We start from the raw sequence: 17639 nt of genomic DNA on the forward strand, positions 1-17639 counted from the left end.
GCTTGCATTGCACGTGGCTAGTCCAGGTTCCATCCCTGGCACTACATATGGTTTCCTGAGTCCACCAGGAGTGATTTCTGAGTGCACAGCCAGTAGGTAAGCTGTGGGCACTGCCAAGTATGGTCTGCTGCTATGCACAGCGCCCCCTGAAACTAAAACAAGGTATTTTCTGGCAAGAAAGAATGGCAGGCATTCGATGTAAGGCAAGTTTACCATGGCTGTCAAGACTAAAGGAACTGCAAAACAAGGACCCAAGAATGACCTGAGAGTAATTCCCAGTCAGTAGCTACTGAAAAAGAGACATGTCAGTGCTTCAAGTTTTGAATTCTGCTAAAACCCTGAGAGAGACTGAAAGGAGCTCCCATGCTCATTTGAGGTGACTGTGCTCGCCTGAGGTGACGAGGTATCTGATACCTTGACTGCAGCTTTGTGAGATTTCTGACCTGGAGAATTCAGATGCCTGTGCCCAGACTTCTCATATCTAGAACTGTGAGATGTTGCCTGAAGCTATTAAATTTGTGGGCAATTGTCATAAAGCAATAGAAATTGAGTATGAATGATGGAAATATATTATATATGGACTCCTTTTCTTCTCTGTGATTAGATCTTTTAGTGCCAGGGATGGAACCTGGACTAGCCACGTGCAAGGCAAGCATCCTAACAAATTTCAAATATGAAATATGGTATTGTCAACTGCAGTCATCACACTAAATATTGCATTCACAAGGATTATTTTTATTATTGGATATTTCTGTCTGTTTGATCGTGTTCACCCTTTTACCCACCCACTCACTTCCAATCCCTTCCCCTAAGAACCATCAATCAGTTTCCTTGTCTATTGGCTGAGTTTATTTTGTAAATTCATGTAAGCTCACTTACAACACTCTAAGTTTCAGTAGTAAAATTGAACACCTTGACAGGTATACCACATCATTTGGGTCCATCTTCAAAGGTCTAGTTCCCATTCACCATAATGTAGTCAACCCTTGTTCCATTCATCACTGACCTATTTTTCTTTGCTAGCAGTCATTCTGCTATCTGAGTCTAATTTTATTTTGTTTGCTTTATTTCTTCAGATTGCACATAAGAATGGGATCATATGGTATTTGTATTTCTTTTATAAAAACTATTTTTATATAAACTTTTCACTTAACATAATCTCCTCAAGATCCATCAATAATATGTTATCTTTTATATGAACAAGCTTCATCTTAAAATAAATAAAAATAGATATTATATGGAAATTTGCCTTTAAAAAAAGAAAAAGAGGAGGCTGGGAATATAGCACAGCTGGTAGGGTGTTTGCCTTGCACGTGGCCGACCTGGGTTAGATCCCTGGCATCTGATATGGTCCCTTGAGCACCGCCAGGAGTAATTTCTGAGTGCATGAGCCAGGAGTAACCCCTGTGCATTGCCAGGTGTGACCCACAAAGCAAAAAAAAGCTTCTTTTTTTTTAAATAGCTATTTAGTATTCCATTGTATGTCACATACAGTTTTATTTTTTTTTAAATCAATCTACGGGCTCTGAGGTTGTTTCCATATCTTGCATATTTGACTAATGCTGAACGAATATAAGGATGCACATATCTTTGTATTGTTTGGTTTTGCGGTACCAGGGATCAAACCCAGAGCCTTGCACATGAAAGGCAAGTGCTTTTCCATTGACCCCGCACAGGACTTTTTGAATTAGTTTTATATATTCTATAAATACTCAACAGTAGAATTTTTAGATCATACTATCCTATTTTTAATTTTTGAAAGATCTCCACTCTGTTTTCCATAGTAGCTATACCAATTCACATTCCTACCTGCAGTGTACCCAGGTTCTTCTTTATTCCACATCCTCACTGACATGGTTTCTTATCTTTTGGATAATTGCAATTTTATTGGTATGAGGCTAAATCCTTATTGTGTATTCAATTTGTATTTCCCTAATTATAAACAGTAAAAAAAGATATTTTCATGTATCTGGATGTCATCTGCATATTTGGCATTGTGAAATGTCTGCTCTTGTGTTTTTGTTTTATTTGGCCACACCTGACTGCTCAGGACTCCTGGGTCTGTACTCAAGGATCACCCTGTAGGTGCTCAGGGGACCATATGAAGTGCTGGGAATCAAACCTTTACAATGTACAGGACAAGTGTCCTACCACTATACTGTTTCTCTGGCTGTGTTTGCTTGTTTTTCAAATTGAGTTGTTTTGAGTTGCGTAAATTGTTTGCATATGTCGAACATTAACTTCCTGTATGATGCATAGCTGCAAAGTATCTTCTTTCATCCAATAAGTTGTCTTTACATTTTAATATTTTTAACCCACTGTGCAGTTTTATCTAGTCTCATTTTAGTTTTGCTTTTTTCCCTTTACTAGTGAATTCAAATCCCCCCAAGATATCTCTGATGGAATACAGAATTTTTTTTGCTTCAAGATCGTATACATTGGGGCTGGACCGATAGTACAGCAGGTAGGGTGTTTGCCTTACACGCAACCAACCCAGGTTCAGTTCCCAGCATCCCGTATGGTCCCCCCAGCACCGCCAGGAGTAATCCCTGAGTGCAAAGCCAGGAGTAACCCCTGTGCATCGTTGGGTATTACCAAAAAGCAAAAAAAAAAAAATTGAACATATCTAAAGTTTATATGGATTTATTTTTCCTTGTCTGTCTTAAATAATTTAGTATAATGTTCCAAAGTTAACCTTGTTTCCAAAAAGGCAGAAATTTTGGTTATAATAATAATGTTTTCAATCTATTTAATTTTCATTGAGGTAACAGTGGTTTATGAGATGGTAAATGTTCATGCTTGGGAATATAATATTACAACATGCCCATTCCACCAAAGTGACAATATCCCTCCATCACAGGTCCATTGAACTCCCTCCACATTTTCATCCTACCCCTTCTTTGGTAGCCTCAGTTTGTGGTTAGAGACAAAGGGTTTGTTTTCAATTCACATTGTTTCTTCTTTTGCACTTTTCTGTATATCCTATGTATGAATGAAACTATCTGGCTGGTATTTGTTTTTCTTCTGAAGTAGTTGTATTAGCATGCCCCCTCTATTTCCAGCCATGTTCTAGTCAAAGGCAAAACTTTCATTATTTCTCATAACTGATTATTATTCCATTGTGTATGCATACCACAGCTTTTTTATCTATTCATCTGATATTGGGTACTTTGATTGTTTCTAAATCTTGGCTACTGAAAATAGTTTTACAGTAAATATGTTTGAGCTCATATATTTTGAATGAGTATTGCAAAATACAATTTAAAAAGACTTAATGATATTCCAATAATTTATATAATACATATATACCTTTGGGCTGGAGCGATAGCACAGCGGGTAGGGCGTTCACCTTACAAGCGGCCAACATGGCCGACCCGAGTTCGATTCCTCCGCCCCTCTCGGAGAGCCCGGCAAGCTACTGAGAGTATTCGATATGCCAGACACAGTAACAACAAAGTCTCCAATGGAGACGTTACTGGGCCCGCTCGAGCAAATCGACGATCAACGGGAGGGCCTTTACTTTACTATATATACCTTTATATAATGGAATTATGTTTTATATATACCACATACACATTCACATATATATAGAAAAAGGAATTGTGGTATTGGTAATTGTATCCATATAGGTATTTATAATTGCTTGATCTATAATTGATAAAACTTGAAAGTAATTCCCTCAAGTAAAGTGAAAAATAAACTATGTTATTTCCAGAAAATAGAAAATTATTTAGCACTAAGGAAAACTCTGAAGCCATGAAGTCTTGGAGGAAACACACAAACAAGTGTAATACTAAGTGAAACTAATTTGAGAAAGCCATGTGAGTCTAACTAGATGACATATTGAAAATGTCAAAATAATAGAAATAGTAAAATATTTGTCAGACATTATGGAGGGTGGGAGAGATAGGAAGAACATAGATTTGGGGGAGCTAAATCCATGTTATTATAAGTATGTCAAGACTCAAAGAATACACAATACCAAAAGTAGTCTTAGTATAAGCTATGGACTTTTGTTTTGTTTTGTTTTTTTGGGTCACACCCGGCATTGCACAGGGGTTACTCCTGGCTCTGCACTCAGGAATCACTCCTAGCAGTGCTCGGGGACCATATAAGATGCTGGGAATTGAACCCGGGTTGGCTGCGTGCAAGGCAAACATCCTTCCTGCTGCGCTATCGCTCCAGCCCAGCCATGGACTTTTCTAATGATGAAAAGGGAGTAGGGATTATACTTGGAGCACTACATTTTCTACTCAGCCTTGCTACAGACAAAAATTGCTCAAAATTAAAAGTCCAAATACTATAGAAAATTCCCCCAAGGGTCCTCTCTGGCCTGGAGCCACTCACAGTGATGCTCATAGCAGTGACACAGGTCTGGGATTTTACAGCTTTGCCTAGCAGTGAAACATTGCTGGGAACCACCTGGGCCACACACCATGGTGCTGGGCGGGTATAAGGTGCTGGGGAATGAATCTTGGTAGTCTTGGACATACAGGGCATTCATTCTATCCTTTTTTGTTCTAATCCTGGCTCAATAAGGTAAATTTAAAAATAATGGCGAGGGCCAGGGAGAGAGAGAGAGTACTAGAATTAAGGTACTTACCTTGCATGTGGCTGTCCCTGGTTCTATTCCTGGCACCGCATATTGTCTCCTGAGGATAGAGCCAGGAGTGGCCCCTGAGCACAGAGCCAGAGATCAGCTATGAGCCCTGTTTGGTGCCCACCCCCTCAGAAAGTGGCTGGAAATAAACAAAGTGGACAGATAAAACAAAACAAACCTTTACAATGTCACAACAAAATGGTTATTAGCAGAGCAAATGTGAAATGGGAATGGTAGGAATGGGTAGAAAGGGTTAAATGGATAGTGTTAAATTTTACTGGAACTTTGATGCTGGTATTGTGTGATTCATACATTCATAGAGGCATGGAGTGCTACTTGTGAAAGTTATGTAATGTTAGACATCAACAGAGAAATTAAGTGCTGCTGTGCTGGAGGAGGGGGATCAGCCATATGCCTTGTCCCTGAGATTAGACATGAATACAGGAAAGAGGTCAGACTCTTTGTAAGCCCTCTATTTAGGGGTGGGTTGTCCCTTTAATACCCACCTTCCCCCCCTAGACTTAACTCCTGGAAGTGTGTGAAGTTCCCATCTTTATTGGGGACATTTCTCCAGAGAAAGGCTTTGACCACCCCCACCATAGTTCCACTAGCAGGGGATATCTATGCTTTCTGCCTATGGTTCATCTCTCCCAAGTAAGAGTGGTGTTAATCAGGTAAGGCTCTGTTTTAGTGACTCCCTCCCAGGGAATCTGACACTCACTACCCAGAATCTGACTGATTTGAAAGCTTAAGTTTTCTTCCTCTGGTGATATGGGGTCTTCCCCCTCAGAACAAGATCTTAACTTTTATGTAACCCCTGAGAAGACTTTGAGAGTCTCTCCTACGGACATTTATACCAGGATCTCTTGTGACAACAGGGAAGAGTCTGTGAGACGTCCCCTAATAGAGGTTGGTCCCTAAACTCTTTTTAAGACTTTTAAAGTTTATGTTTATTAAATATTAAAGTATAGTGATTTATGTCCCTAAACTCTTTTTGAGTACTTAACCTTCTTTCAGCCACATCTTGAGTATTCTGCTGCTCCACTGATCCAAGTTTACCAAATTCATTCCAATGTATTTATCTTCTTGACCTGTTTTTGGTTTTTTGTTTTTGTTTTGGAGCTACACCTGGTGGTGCTCAGGGACCATTCCCAGATGTATGCCTGGGAAGCCACTCCCTATGTTTCTTGAGGATGTAATGTCCCTGAGGTTGAAGCGACGCCTTCCATATGCAAACCATGAGTACAGCTCACTTAACTATCTCTCTTGCCCCAAATAAATGTCACTTGGTTTAGTGCTGGGGGCCTACTGCCAGCTTGTTGCACAGGGAACCATATAGTGCGCGGGTTCAAACCTAGGCATGCCATGGTGTCAAGCCTCTGGTGATATGGGATCTTACTGTGTTTAATAGCAGTAAGTTATAACACAGTTCTGACTTTGATTAATTATCTCCTGGTGTCCCCGTTTACAAGTTTTTTGACAGAAGGTTTAATTAGTTGTGCCAGGACCAGGGGGGCACCAGGACCACTTCTGGCAGTTGTTGGCCTTGTGTTTCAGGCAAGATGATGTAGTTCTTTGGCCTGACAACGTAGTTCTCAGTCTCCGAAGTGTTCAGGCGCCCAATAGGGCCACACCGGACAGTGATCAGGAGACCATGTAATGACAGGGATCAGACTCAGTGCCTGTACATGCTAGGGATATGCTTTCCATGGAGGGGCCTGGGGTGGTGGTCCAGGTTTAATCTCTGGAATCAAGTGGTTCCCTGAGCACTAGAGTGTGGTCCCTAAAACAAAAAAATTGAGGCCAGGAAGATGGCTCAAAGGCCTCAAAGGGTTATTTGTACACATGCTTTGCATGCAGGAGACCTGGGCTCCATCCCCAGCACCGCCCAGCCCTCTTCACACCACTAGGGATGACTCCTGACCACAAAGCCAGGAGGAATCACTGACCACATCCCACTCTGGTCCAAACACAAAAGAAACAGCCTAGCATTTGAACTGTCTTGCCAGTCATAAGACTTGATTTCTTTATTTTTTGGGGGTCACACCCAGCGATGCTCAGGGCTTGCTCCTGGCTCTGAACTCAGGAATCACTCCTGGCAGTGCTTTGGGTGACCATATGGGATGCCAGGGATCAAACACAGGTTGGCTGCATGCAAGGCAAACACCATTCCCACTGTACTTAATGTAACCTCCCCGAGACTTAACTTCTAATTGAGATGTGATGTCAGAGAATATAGTAGTTTGGGGATACAGAAAACCCCATCAGACAAAATGCTGCTCATGAGGAAAATCAAATACTTCCCCAATAGGATATGTCAGCATCAATGTGAGATAGCCTTTTATCCAAAGATGTAACACCAAGTACAAAACCAGGTTTCAAGGACCAAAACCTAACCTCCCTCTCAGATGTCTTCTTTCAAAACCATGCCCGCTTTATTTACTTAATCTCCAACAAACATTTAGGCCTTGCCTAGAGTTGCCAATGATATAGAAACGGCCCCAATTTAAGTGAATTTGAATGGAGTGTGCTCTGGCTCCTCTATTGCATGGTAGAATTCCAGAACAGTGGATTTCACCTCAAGGGAATTATCACCTTCTGAGAGTATTTCATGGTAACTCCTTGGAGACAAATAAAACATTTCATTTGCATCTTGTGTTCAGTTGCACTGCGCAAGGCTATGGGAAGCTTTCCATCCCTGCCCCAGAAGATTTCTTTCTGGTCTACCCACACCCTAAAATTACAGGTGGAAATACTACTTATAGTGGTCACCATCTGAGGGTTTGGCACCTACTTATGACTTTTCCTTAACACCTTCTTCTTAAGGCTAGTAGCTAGATTTTCTATTTTGTTGGTCTCCTAGTGCAGGAATGCAGCCTTCTTACAAGAGATGCTTAACTAATGTTTAATAATAAATAAGTCAATGACCAGATGTATTGATATATAATGATTTACTTGTACGTAGGTAGCTAGTTTTAAAATAGCAATTTCTTAGAAACAGTGAAAGGAATTAGAAAGCTAGGTATTGACCATCTTATACCTTACTGATGATTTTTCCACATTTTCAAAGAAATAGATATTTTTATGCTAAGATATCTTGTATAAGATGAACATTTTCCAATTTGTTTTACAAAACAGAACTCGACAGTAGAACTCTCAATAAAGTCAATATAATACATAAACTTATACTATATCAGTCATAATTTCAAAGCTAATCCATTAACATATAGAAAGAAACTGCAGATTGACAAGGTATTCATATAGAAAAAAAAGGTATTAAACATGGGGTTACTCAGTAATACCTAGTCCTTCACTGTTGTGAATAATCTCCACCTTCTTTAAATGTAAATAGAAGCATCAATTTCAATTTCTTCATGTATCACTGGATCTTCTGGACATGGATCTGGAGCATTCATGCATGTGGTGATGGTACTGATGCTTGGAGAAAGAGTGGTATTTTCTTCATCTCTCAGCGCTTCTTCATAACAAGACTGGAAGACACTTGGAACTGTGTTGTTAATTTTGGCCAAAAACTCTAAGACTTGCATCTTGCTGATTTTGTCATGAGATCTGGGACCCCACAAGAACTCATAACGGGGTGGGTCACTATGAGCTATCTGGCGATACTCCAAATATTTAAGCTTCACCAGATCTTGAGTGATAAGCTTTTTGGGCTCCCCATAGATGAAGTGCTTCTCTCCAGCATAGACTTTCATCTTATTCAGGAATTCCCAGATAATTTCCTCACTAGCACAATTGCCCTTCATGAAGATCACCCCTAAAACATTCATTAGGAGACTGGTCTTGGGGAATCCCCTACCAGGACTCACTCTGCCATTGTTGGGGAGATCGATTTTGCTGACAAGGGTATAGGAATCCATAGGAGATTCCATTTCCTTCATATCAATACCAAATACCACCTCTATACTGAATGAGGCTCTTTCGAGAATTTCAGGAAAACGGTGTTTGTACTTCTTACCAGTAATCTTCTGCATTTCTGCTTTCAGGATGGGCTTTTTCATTTTGAACCGGCTCATCAGGAATTCTACAAGTATTGCTATCACTTTGGTCAGAGAATCTTCACATGACTTTACAGTGGGGAGTAAAGCCTGGGAGGAACCTTCTTTTTCATCTTTTTTACAGATGACTCTTTTGGTTACTCTTGCATCAACACTCACAGGCACCTTGGTGGTACCCTGAGACTGAAGAGTGCTACATGAAATAGCACCAGGCCCTTGACCAGCAGCTTCTAGAGAATGACTGGGTGAGGAAGATGATTTTCCTTCCTTGGTTTTGGTAGCCTGAGAACCCCTCAGACACCTGGAGCCACGTCGGGCCTGGGTGTAGAACTTACGCTTCTCACTCCGAGGCATGGCAGCTATGCTCAAGGAGAGCAGACAGGATTGTGGACAGGAGAACTGGAGACCTGGACAGAGGAGAGAAAGGATGGAAGATTCTAAGCACCTTCAAACAGGGAGATTATACCTCAACTTTAAGAAGTGCCCTCTACTAATCCCAGCATCCCTCCCACCCTCCATCCCCCCCATCCCACCCTGCCTCTGTGGCAGGGCACCCCTCCTGTTCTCTCTCTCCTACTGGGTGCTGTGGTCTTCAAAAGAGGAACCGGGTGGTGGAGAATGGGCACTGGTGGAGGGATGGATACTTAATCATTGTATAACTGAAATCCAAGCACAAAAATTTGTAAGTCTGCGGCTGTACCTCATGGTGTTTCACTAATAAAATTTTAAAAATAAAGCACTAAAACCCCGCCAAAAAAGAAAACTCCAGCAGCAAAAGGAAAAAAGAGATAAATTGAACTTCACCAAAACCTTCTGTATTTCACCAAAAACCTTTTATATTTCAAAGAATACTATCAAGAAAGTAATAAAATATTTAAAAATAGAAAAAAAAAGAAGTGCCCTCTACAGTTTTTTCTGAAAGCACTGCTCTCAGGATTCCTGTTTGGAACATCCTGTCCTTAGCTCATTTTATTTCCATAATAAAGTGAGAACTAAAGTGAGCTGCCGGCTGAGGTTGGCTTTCTTGCCTGGAGTTTACTTGAAACTGAGAGCGGCAGAGGGCAGGACTATTTTCTATAGAGCAACCTAAAAACTACAAAGCAAGGGGGTCCTCTCAGATCACAATAAAGGAGACCATCATATTAAAGTCCAGCCGACCTTGGGCCTCCCTTTTGATGTTGTTCTAATTTTAGACCTCAAGGTTTATGTCTTGTTGGGATTCCTTAAAAGGAAGTTAAGGGGGGATGGAGATAAAGTATAGTGATCAGGCTTTTGCTTTGTGTGCAGCCAACCCAGGCTCAATCCCTGGCAATCCTGTATGGTGCCCAGAGTCCCACTAGAAGAGATTCCTGAATGCCGAACCAGTAGTAAGCCCTGAAAACTGCCATGTGTGGCCTAAAATGAAGAACAGACAAACCAAAAAAGGGAGGGGTATCTTTTTTTTGGGGGGGGGGCATGACTGGCTGTGCTCAGGGCATACTTCTGGCTCTATAATCATGGATCACTCCTAGAAGTTTCTAGGCAAACATATGTGATGCCAGGGATCAAACATGGATCTGCCACATGCTGAAAAGTGCATTATTACTATCTCTCAGGCCCCATGAAGGGGCATTTTAGCTCACCACTCCTGTGGGAGCTTCCACTAATGAGACATCTGTGGGATTTGGGATTTGTTGAAGTCCTAATTTATTTTCCATTTTCTTGGTCACATTCAGTTGTGCTTAGGGATTACTCTGAGGTTTGTACTCAGGGATCAGTTCTGGTGGGATCAGGGCACCATCTGGGTGCTGTAGAAGGAACGCTGGTCAGCCATTTGCAAGGTCTGCTTAAAGATAAGATAAAAGCCTTATCTGCTGTTTTATCTCTCTGGTATCTGAGGTCCTCATTTCTCATGAGGAGTCTCTGCTCTGCCTCTAGATAGAGGTGAGGACACCTGCCTCTGCTGATCTGATGTACCTTATCTCAAAGGTTCTCAGCAACTGGATACCAGCAAAAAGAAAGGAGGGTTCACATATACCCCAAAACACCTGAAACTTCTCTTCCTCGCTCCTTATGCTGCAAGCAAGGAGTAACCGCTTTCTATTGCTTTCTCTTTTGAGGGGGTTAAGTGATATCACTAGGCTTTAGTTGGAATCCTCACCATAACTCTTGGGAAGTGCTGAGTCTCCTCCCTCTGGAAGAATTGGTGACTCAATTAGACTAAAGCCCACACCTCTTTGGAACTCCAAGATAAATGAGCATGAGCTACAGTTATTCTGGGTATCCTGAGCACCGAGATAATGGCAATAATTTCTAAGACCTCATTTTGGTGGAGGGGGCACACCCGCGGCTTATCAAGGCTTACTCCTGCACTCAGGAATCACTCTGGTGGTGTTTGTGGCACTATGTGGGAGGCCAGGGATTTAACGTGAGTGAGCAGCATGCAAGGCAATTGCCCTATCCGCTGTACTATTGCTCTGGCCCCAAAGATCTCATTTTTTTTATAGTCAATGCTCTTAGTTCTTATTCAGGCATCTGACCTTAACTTTGAGTATGAATTAGGACTCCACTCAAGCCTCATAACAAAGTTTTTAATATGAGTCTGTGAAGTAAATATTGCTGTCTTTTCTTTTCTTTCCTTTTTTTCTTTTTTGAGTCACATCCGGTGATACTCAGGAATTATTACTCCTTACAGTGGTCCGGGGACAATATGGAATGCAGGGGATCAAATCCTTGCAAGGCAAATGACCTACCTGCTGTGCTATTGTTCTGGCTCCAAAACTTGGAGTCTTTTATTTATTCTACCCATTCCTGAAGCCTCTCAGGAGTGACTGTAGATGTATTTCATTGTTGCCACTTCTTAAGTGCAAGCTCCTCTCATCAGTATTCGGGGTCCATAAAGTTCACAGCAGTTAGAGGGGTGGGCGTCTTCCACAATAAGAAGAGCGACATGTGACCAAAACTGTCCTCTTCTTGAGATTTCTGGACTCTGAGCCACCAGTCTACCCCTCCCATATAGCCAAGAAACTCTCTGAAAGCCTTCCAGTAGTGCTACGGGTTGTGTAAACATACAGGTTGTGTAAACTTCACTGTCCCCGCTCTCCCGTTCCCACCGTCTCCTCACCTTGGCTTCCCGTCCGAACTCGTCGGCAAATCAGAGGCTTCCTTCCTTCGCTACTTCACAGTCCCAAGTCCCTGGAACCTTGAAAGTGAAAATAAGAGTCAAATCTAGTCTAGCCTCTAGGGGTCTCAACTCAAGAATCTTGTTTGTGGTGGCCGTGGTGGCCGTGGTGGGGAGGGATGGCCGCCAAGGGGGGTGAGAGAGCTGGTGCCGGGAAACAGATTCTCAGAGAACTCGTTGCTCAGTTCACCTGAAATCAGTCATCTGTTCTCATATTACAATTACAGTGAGTAGATTCTCGATAATTTGAGTTTCGGGGCTCCTTCTGTACTAAACTGAATCCATCAGTCGCTAAACAACGCCCCCCCCACCACCTCAGTAAACTAGTGGCAGAAGTCAGGGGTGATCGTACTGCATCTACTCCCATCGAGCAAGACCCTGCCCTCCGTGAAACGGTGGGACGAGAAATTAAAAGTGTAAAGAAACCACCCACTGCCCACCAGTTCGGCACAGCCTGCCTTTCTCACCCCTCCAGTTTGGCACCAGATGCTTTAATGAGCCTGAGAATTATAAGCCAAGGCCCTCAGGTCTTAGTCAGTAGATACGAAGACGTGACGTGTCAGTTTCCCTCACTAAAACTGAATGTATGGAATGCTGCACAAATTGTGCCTCTTTTGGACATGGCTGCTGTTTAGCTTCCGACCCAGGTCTCTCACCCCTGTAGTCTGATTTATGACACTTACCAGGGCGTAAGATCAGACTAGCGACACCACCGCGGTGCTAAGGACGCCATTCGCAGGGGTCTGCGCCGCCTGACTGCTTAGGCGGAAACCAGGAGCAACAGCATCCGGGACACTGCACACGTGGTTGCCTAGGCTGTGAGGTATTGCGGGGGAGGGGCATTGCAGGACTCCATTGCTTAGGAACCTTGTTGCATAACTTTATTTCTGGCAGCTCAACTTCCTCTTTATCAGGTCCTGGACATACCATATGCTTGCTGCTCATTGGAGTTGGCCAGCCCCAAGTAAACCACTTATTTCTATGAGTTCTTAGTATAGAGGTCAGGTTGCACTGCTTATGTAAACATATGACTGGCAAGATAGAACTCTACGGGCCCCCTTTTCCTTTGAAGTGTAGTTAAGAGCAAACATTTAGGGCTTATATACCTGAGAAAATATGTGCTTCACACATTCTGTCTTTCCCAAAATTTTATCAGTTCTACGTATTTTATGTTGGTAGATATGACATTTTGGTTTACAGCTTATAGTTATTTAATTAAAATTTTGTAGTGTAGTGTTTTTGTTTTATTCGTGAAGTGCTGCCACATGCGCCCAACACTAGAGTGCCAGGAACCTTTTCCATTTCCTAAAGTTCCCCTACCAGTATCTTAATACAACATTTATATTGATCATAGACAGGGATGTTTCTATTGCCAATTGTCTAATCTCTTGTTTCATTACACAATGGAAAATGAATACAATCATATTTATTATATTTATTTTAATTCTTTTTTAAATAAATCACTGTGAGATACAGTTACAGATTTACAGACTCTCTTGATTATGTTTCAGTCATACAATGATCCAGTGCCCATCCCTCCACCAGTGCCCATTCTCCACCACCAATCTTCCCAGTATCCCTATTGCCAACCTACCTCCCCGTCCCCCTCCCATGTCTTTGTGTCAGGCACATACCTTTTACTCTCTGTGTCCTTTTGGGTGTTATGGTTTGTAATACATGTACCAAGTAGCCATCATGGTTCATCAATAGTTTACTTTCAGCACGCACCTCACATCCCAAGGCAGCCCTCCAAGCATCAATTACTTAGTTATTCCTTCTTGTCCCAGCTGCCTTTTTACCCAGCATGTGAGGCTGGCTTCCAAGCAGTGGAGTGGTCCTCCTAGCCCTTATCTCTACTATCCTTGGGTGTTAGTCTCCCATTCTGTATTCCACAAATGAGTGCAGTCATTATTTTTTTTAATAGTGAAACACCATAAAGTACAGTTGTAGACTTAACAAATTTTTGTGCTTGGGTTTCAATTATAAAATGATCAAATACCCATCCCTCCACCAGTGCCAATTTTCCACCACCACGGGTCCCAGTATCCTTCCCACCCCCATCCCCCCCATACCACTCTGCCTCTATGGCAGGGCATTCCCTTTTTTAAAAAAAATATTTATTTCAAATTTGTTTGACTTTATTTGTTTTTTAAATTTTTATTAGTGAAACACCATGAGGTACAGTCGCAGACTTACAAATTTTTGTGCTTGGGTTTCAGTTATAAAATGATTGAGTACCCATCCCTCCACCAGTGCCAATTCTCCATCATTTACATTTTTAAAAACTTTTGTTAGTGAAACACCACGAGGTACAGTTGTAGATTTATAAATTTTTGTGCTTGGGTTTCAATTATACAATGATCAAATACCCATTCTGCCACCAGTGCAATTTTCCACCACCACGGGTCCTAGTATCCCTCCCACCCCCATACCCCCCCAACCCACCCTGCCTCTGTGGCAGGGCATTCCCTTTTTAAAAAATGTTTTTATTTATTTCAAAATTGTTTGACTTTATTTTTTAAATTTTTATTAGTGAAACACCATGAGGTACAGCTGTAGACTTACAAATTTTTGTGCTTGGGTTTCAGTTATAAAATGATCGAGTACCCATCCCTCAACCAGTGCCAATTCTCCATCATTTACATTTTTAAAAAAAATTTTGTTAGTGAAACACCATGAGGTACAGTAGTAGATTTACAGATTTTTGTGCTTGGATTTCAATTATACAATGATCAAACACCTTTCCCTCCACCAGTGCCCATTTTCCACCACCACGGGTCCCAGTATCCCTCCGAACCCCCATCCCCTCATCTCACCCTGCCTCTGTGGCAGGGTATTCCCTTTTGTTCTCTCTCTCCTTTTGGGTGTTGTGGTTTGCAAAAGAGGCATTGAGTGGCAGTCATGTTTGGTCTATAGTCTACTTTCAGCGTGCTTCTCCCATCCGGGGAGGATCCTCCGAATATCGTTTATTTGGTGCTCCCTTCTCTATCTGAGCTCCCTTTTCCCCTAGCATGTGTGACTGGCCTCCTAGCCATGGAACAAACCTCCTGGTACTAATCTAGGCCACTTTTGGGTGTTAGTCTCCTATTTTGTTATTTTATGTTCTCCAGATGAGTGCAATCTTTCTAGGTCTATCCCTCTCTTTCTGACTCATTTCGCTTAACATGATACTTTCCACGTAGTACCCCTTATATGTAAATTTCATGACTTCATCTTTTCTAACAGCCACATAGTACTCCATTGTGTAGATGTACCAAAGCTTCTTTAACCAGTCATCTGTTCTTGGCCACTCAGTTTTTTTCCCAGATTCTGGCTATTGTAAGAGTGCTGCAATGAACAAACAAGTGCAGATGTCACTTTGACTATACTTTTTTGCCTCTCTGAGATATATTCCCAGGAGTGGTATGCTGGGTCAAATGGCAGCTCAATTTCTAATATTTTGAGAATTGTCCATACTGTTTTCCAAAAGGGCTGAGCCAGTCGTCATTCCCAATATCAGTGAAGGAGGGTCCCTTTCTCGCCACACCTTTGGCAACACTCGTTGCTTTTGTTCTTTTGGATGTGGGCCAGTCTCTGTGGTATGAAATGATATCTCATTGTTGTTTTGATCTGCATCTCCCTGATGATTAATGATGTAGAACATTTTCCCATGTGCCTCTTAGCCATTCGAATTTCTTCTTTGAGAAAGTTTCTGTGAATTTAGTTGCCCCATTTTTATGGGTTTAGATGTTTCCTTCTTGTGGAGTTCAACCAGTACTTTGTATATCCTTAATACCAACCCCTTGTCGGGTGTGTATTCCACAAATATCCTTTCCCATCCTGTAGACTGTCTTTGTATTTTGGTCACTATTTCTTTTGAGGTGCAGAAGCTTCTTAGTTTAATATAGTCCCATTTATCTATCTCTATTTTCAGTTGCTTGGCCAGTGGCGTGGCATCTTTGAAGATACCATTAGCTTCAATATCATGGAGGGTTTTGCCAACTTTGATTTCAATGTATCTTATGGATTCCAGTCTAATATTGAGGTCTTTGATCCATTTTGATCTTACTTTTGTACATGGTGTTAGGCAGAGATCTGAGCCCACTTTTACATGTTGCCATCCAGTTTTGCCAGCACAATTTTTTAAAGAGGCTTTCCTTGCTCCACTTCACTTTTCTTGCCCCCTTATTGAAGATTAGAAGGTCATATGCTTGGGGGGAGATGTCAGTATATTCAACCCTGTTCCATTGGTCTACAGCTCTGCCTTTCTTCCAGTACCATGCTGCTTTAATAATTACTGCTTTGTAGTAGAGTTTGAAGTTAGGGAGGTTGATTCCTGCCATTTTCTTTTTCCAAGGAATTGCTTTAGCTATTTGTGGGGGCTTATTGTTCCATATGAATTTCAGGATTGTTTGCTCCATTTCTTTGAAGAATATCATGGATATTGTAATAGGGATTGCATTGAATTTGTACAGTGCTTTGGGAAGTATTGCCATTTTGACAATGTTAAGTCTCCTGATCCAAGAACAGGGGATATATTTCCATTAAATCGTGTCCTCTTTCATTTCCTGAAGTAGCGTTTTGTAGTTTTCTTTGTACAGGTCCTTTACTTCCTTAGTTAAGCTGATTCCTAAGTACTTGATTTTCTAGGGCACAATTGTGAACGGGATTGTTTTTTTCATGTTGCTTTCTTCTCTCTCACTGTTTGCATATAGGAAAGCCATGGATTTTGGGGTATTGATTTTATAGACTGCCACTTTGCTATACAATCTATTGTTTCTAGGAGTTTCTTGGTAGAGGTTTAGTATCATATCATCTGTGTATAGTATCATATCATCTGCGAATAGTGAGAGCTTGATTTCTTCCTTCCCTACCTGGATGCCCTTAACATTTCTTTCTTGCCTAATCGCTATTGCAAGTACTTCCAGTACTATATTGAACAGCAGTGGAGAGAATGGGCATCCTTGTCTCGTCCCTGATCGTAGAGGGAAGGCTCTCAGTTTTTCGCCATTGAGGACAATGCTTGCTGTAGGCCTGTGGTAGATGGCTTTAACTATGTTGAGGAAAGTCCCCTCTATCCCCATTTTGGCTGGGTTTTCATCATGAACGTGCTGGATCTTGTCAAATTCTTTCTCTGCATCTATTGATATGATCATATGCTTTTTATCTTTTCCTTTGTTGATATGATGGATTATGTTGATTGATTTCTGAATGTTAAACCATCCTTGCATCCCTGGGATGAATCCTACTTGGTCATGGTGTATGATCTTTGTAATGAGTTGTTGAATTCTATTTGCTAGTATTTTGTTGAGAATCTTCGCATCCGTGTTCATCAGGGATATCGGCCTGTAGTTTTTTTTTCTTGTGGTGTCTTTGTTTCCTTTTGGTAATAGAGAGATATGGGCTTCATAGAAACTGTTTGGGAGAGTTTCTGGTTTTTCAATTTCCTGAAAAAGTTTGGGAAGAACTGGCAATACGTCCTCTTTAAATGTTTGGAAAAATTCGCCAGTGAATCCATCTGGACCTGGGCTTTTGTTTTTGGTAAGACTTTTGATTACAGTTTCAATTTCCTTGATATTAATAGGTCTATTCAGGTACTCTAGATCTTCTTGATTCAGCTTTGGGAGATTAAAGGAATCCAGAAATTTATCCATTTCTTCTAGGTTCTCTTGTTTCGTGGCATACAGATTTTCAAAGTAGTCTCTGATAATCATTTGAATTTCTTTGGTTTCTGTTATGATATCCATTCCTATTTCTGATTCAGTTTATTCGAGTTCTCTCTCTCTCTCTGTGTTTCTTTGTGAGTGTTGCTAGTGGTTTATCTATCTTATTTATTTTCTCAAAGAACCAGCTCTTGGTTTCATTGATCATTCGGATTGAT

The 17639-nt window shown here is 41.4% G+C and overlaps 1 protein-coding gene across 1 annotated transcript; it reads right to left on the reverse strand.

Moving 5' to 3' along the window:
- Positions 1-7938: 7938 nt before the first annotated feature.
- On the reverse strand, positions 7939-8973 carry MAGEB3 (MAGE family member B3). The gene has a single exon (XM_056131107.1). The coding sequence runs from the start codon at positions 8971-8973 to the stop codon at positions 7939-7941; it is 1035 nt and encodes a 344-aa protein (XP_055987082.1).
- Positions 8974-17639: the final 8666 nt, after the last annotated feature.

This window comes from Sorex fumeus, unplaced genomic scaffold, assembly GCF_029834395.1.
Source record: "Sorex fumeus unplaced genomic scaffold, SorFum_2.1 ptg000086l, whole genome shotgun sequence".
NCBI classification, from domain to species: domain Eukaryota; kingdom Metazoa; phylum Chordata; class Mammalia; order Eulipotyphla; family Soricidae; genus Sorex; species Sorex fumeus.

Coding starts and splice junctions, on each gene's coding strand:
- MAGEB3 (XM_056131107.1), bottom strand. CDS start 8,973: ATGCCTCGGAGTGAGAAGCGTAAGTTCTACACCCAGGCCCGACGTGGC.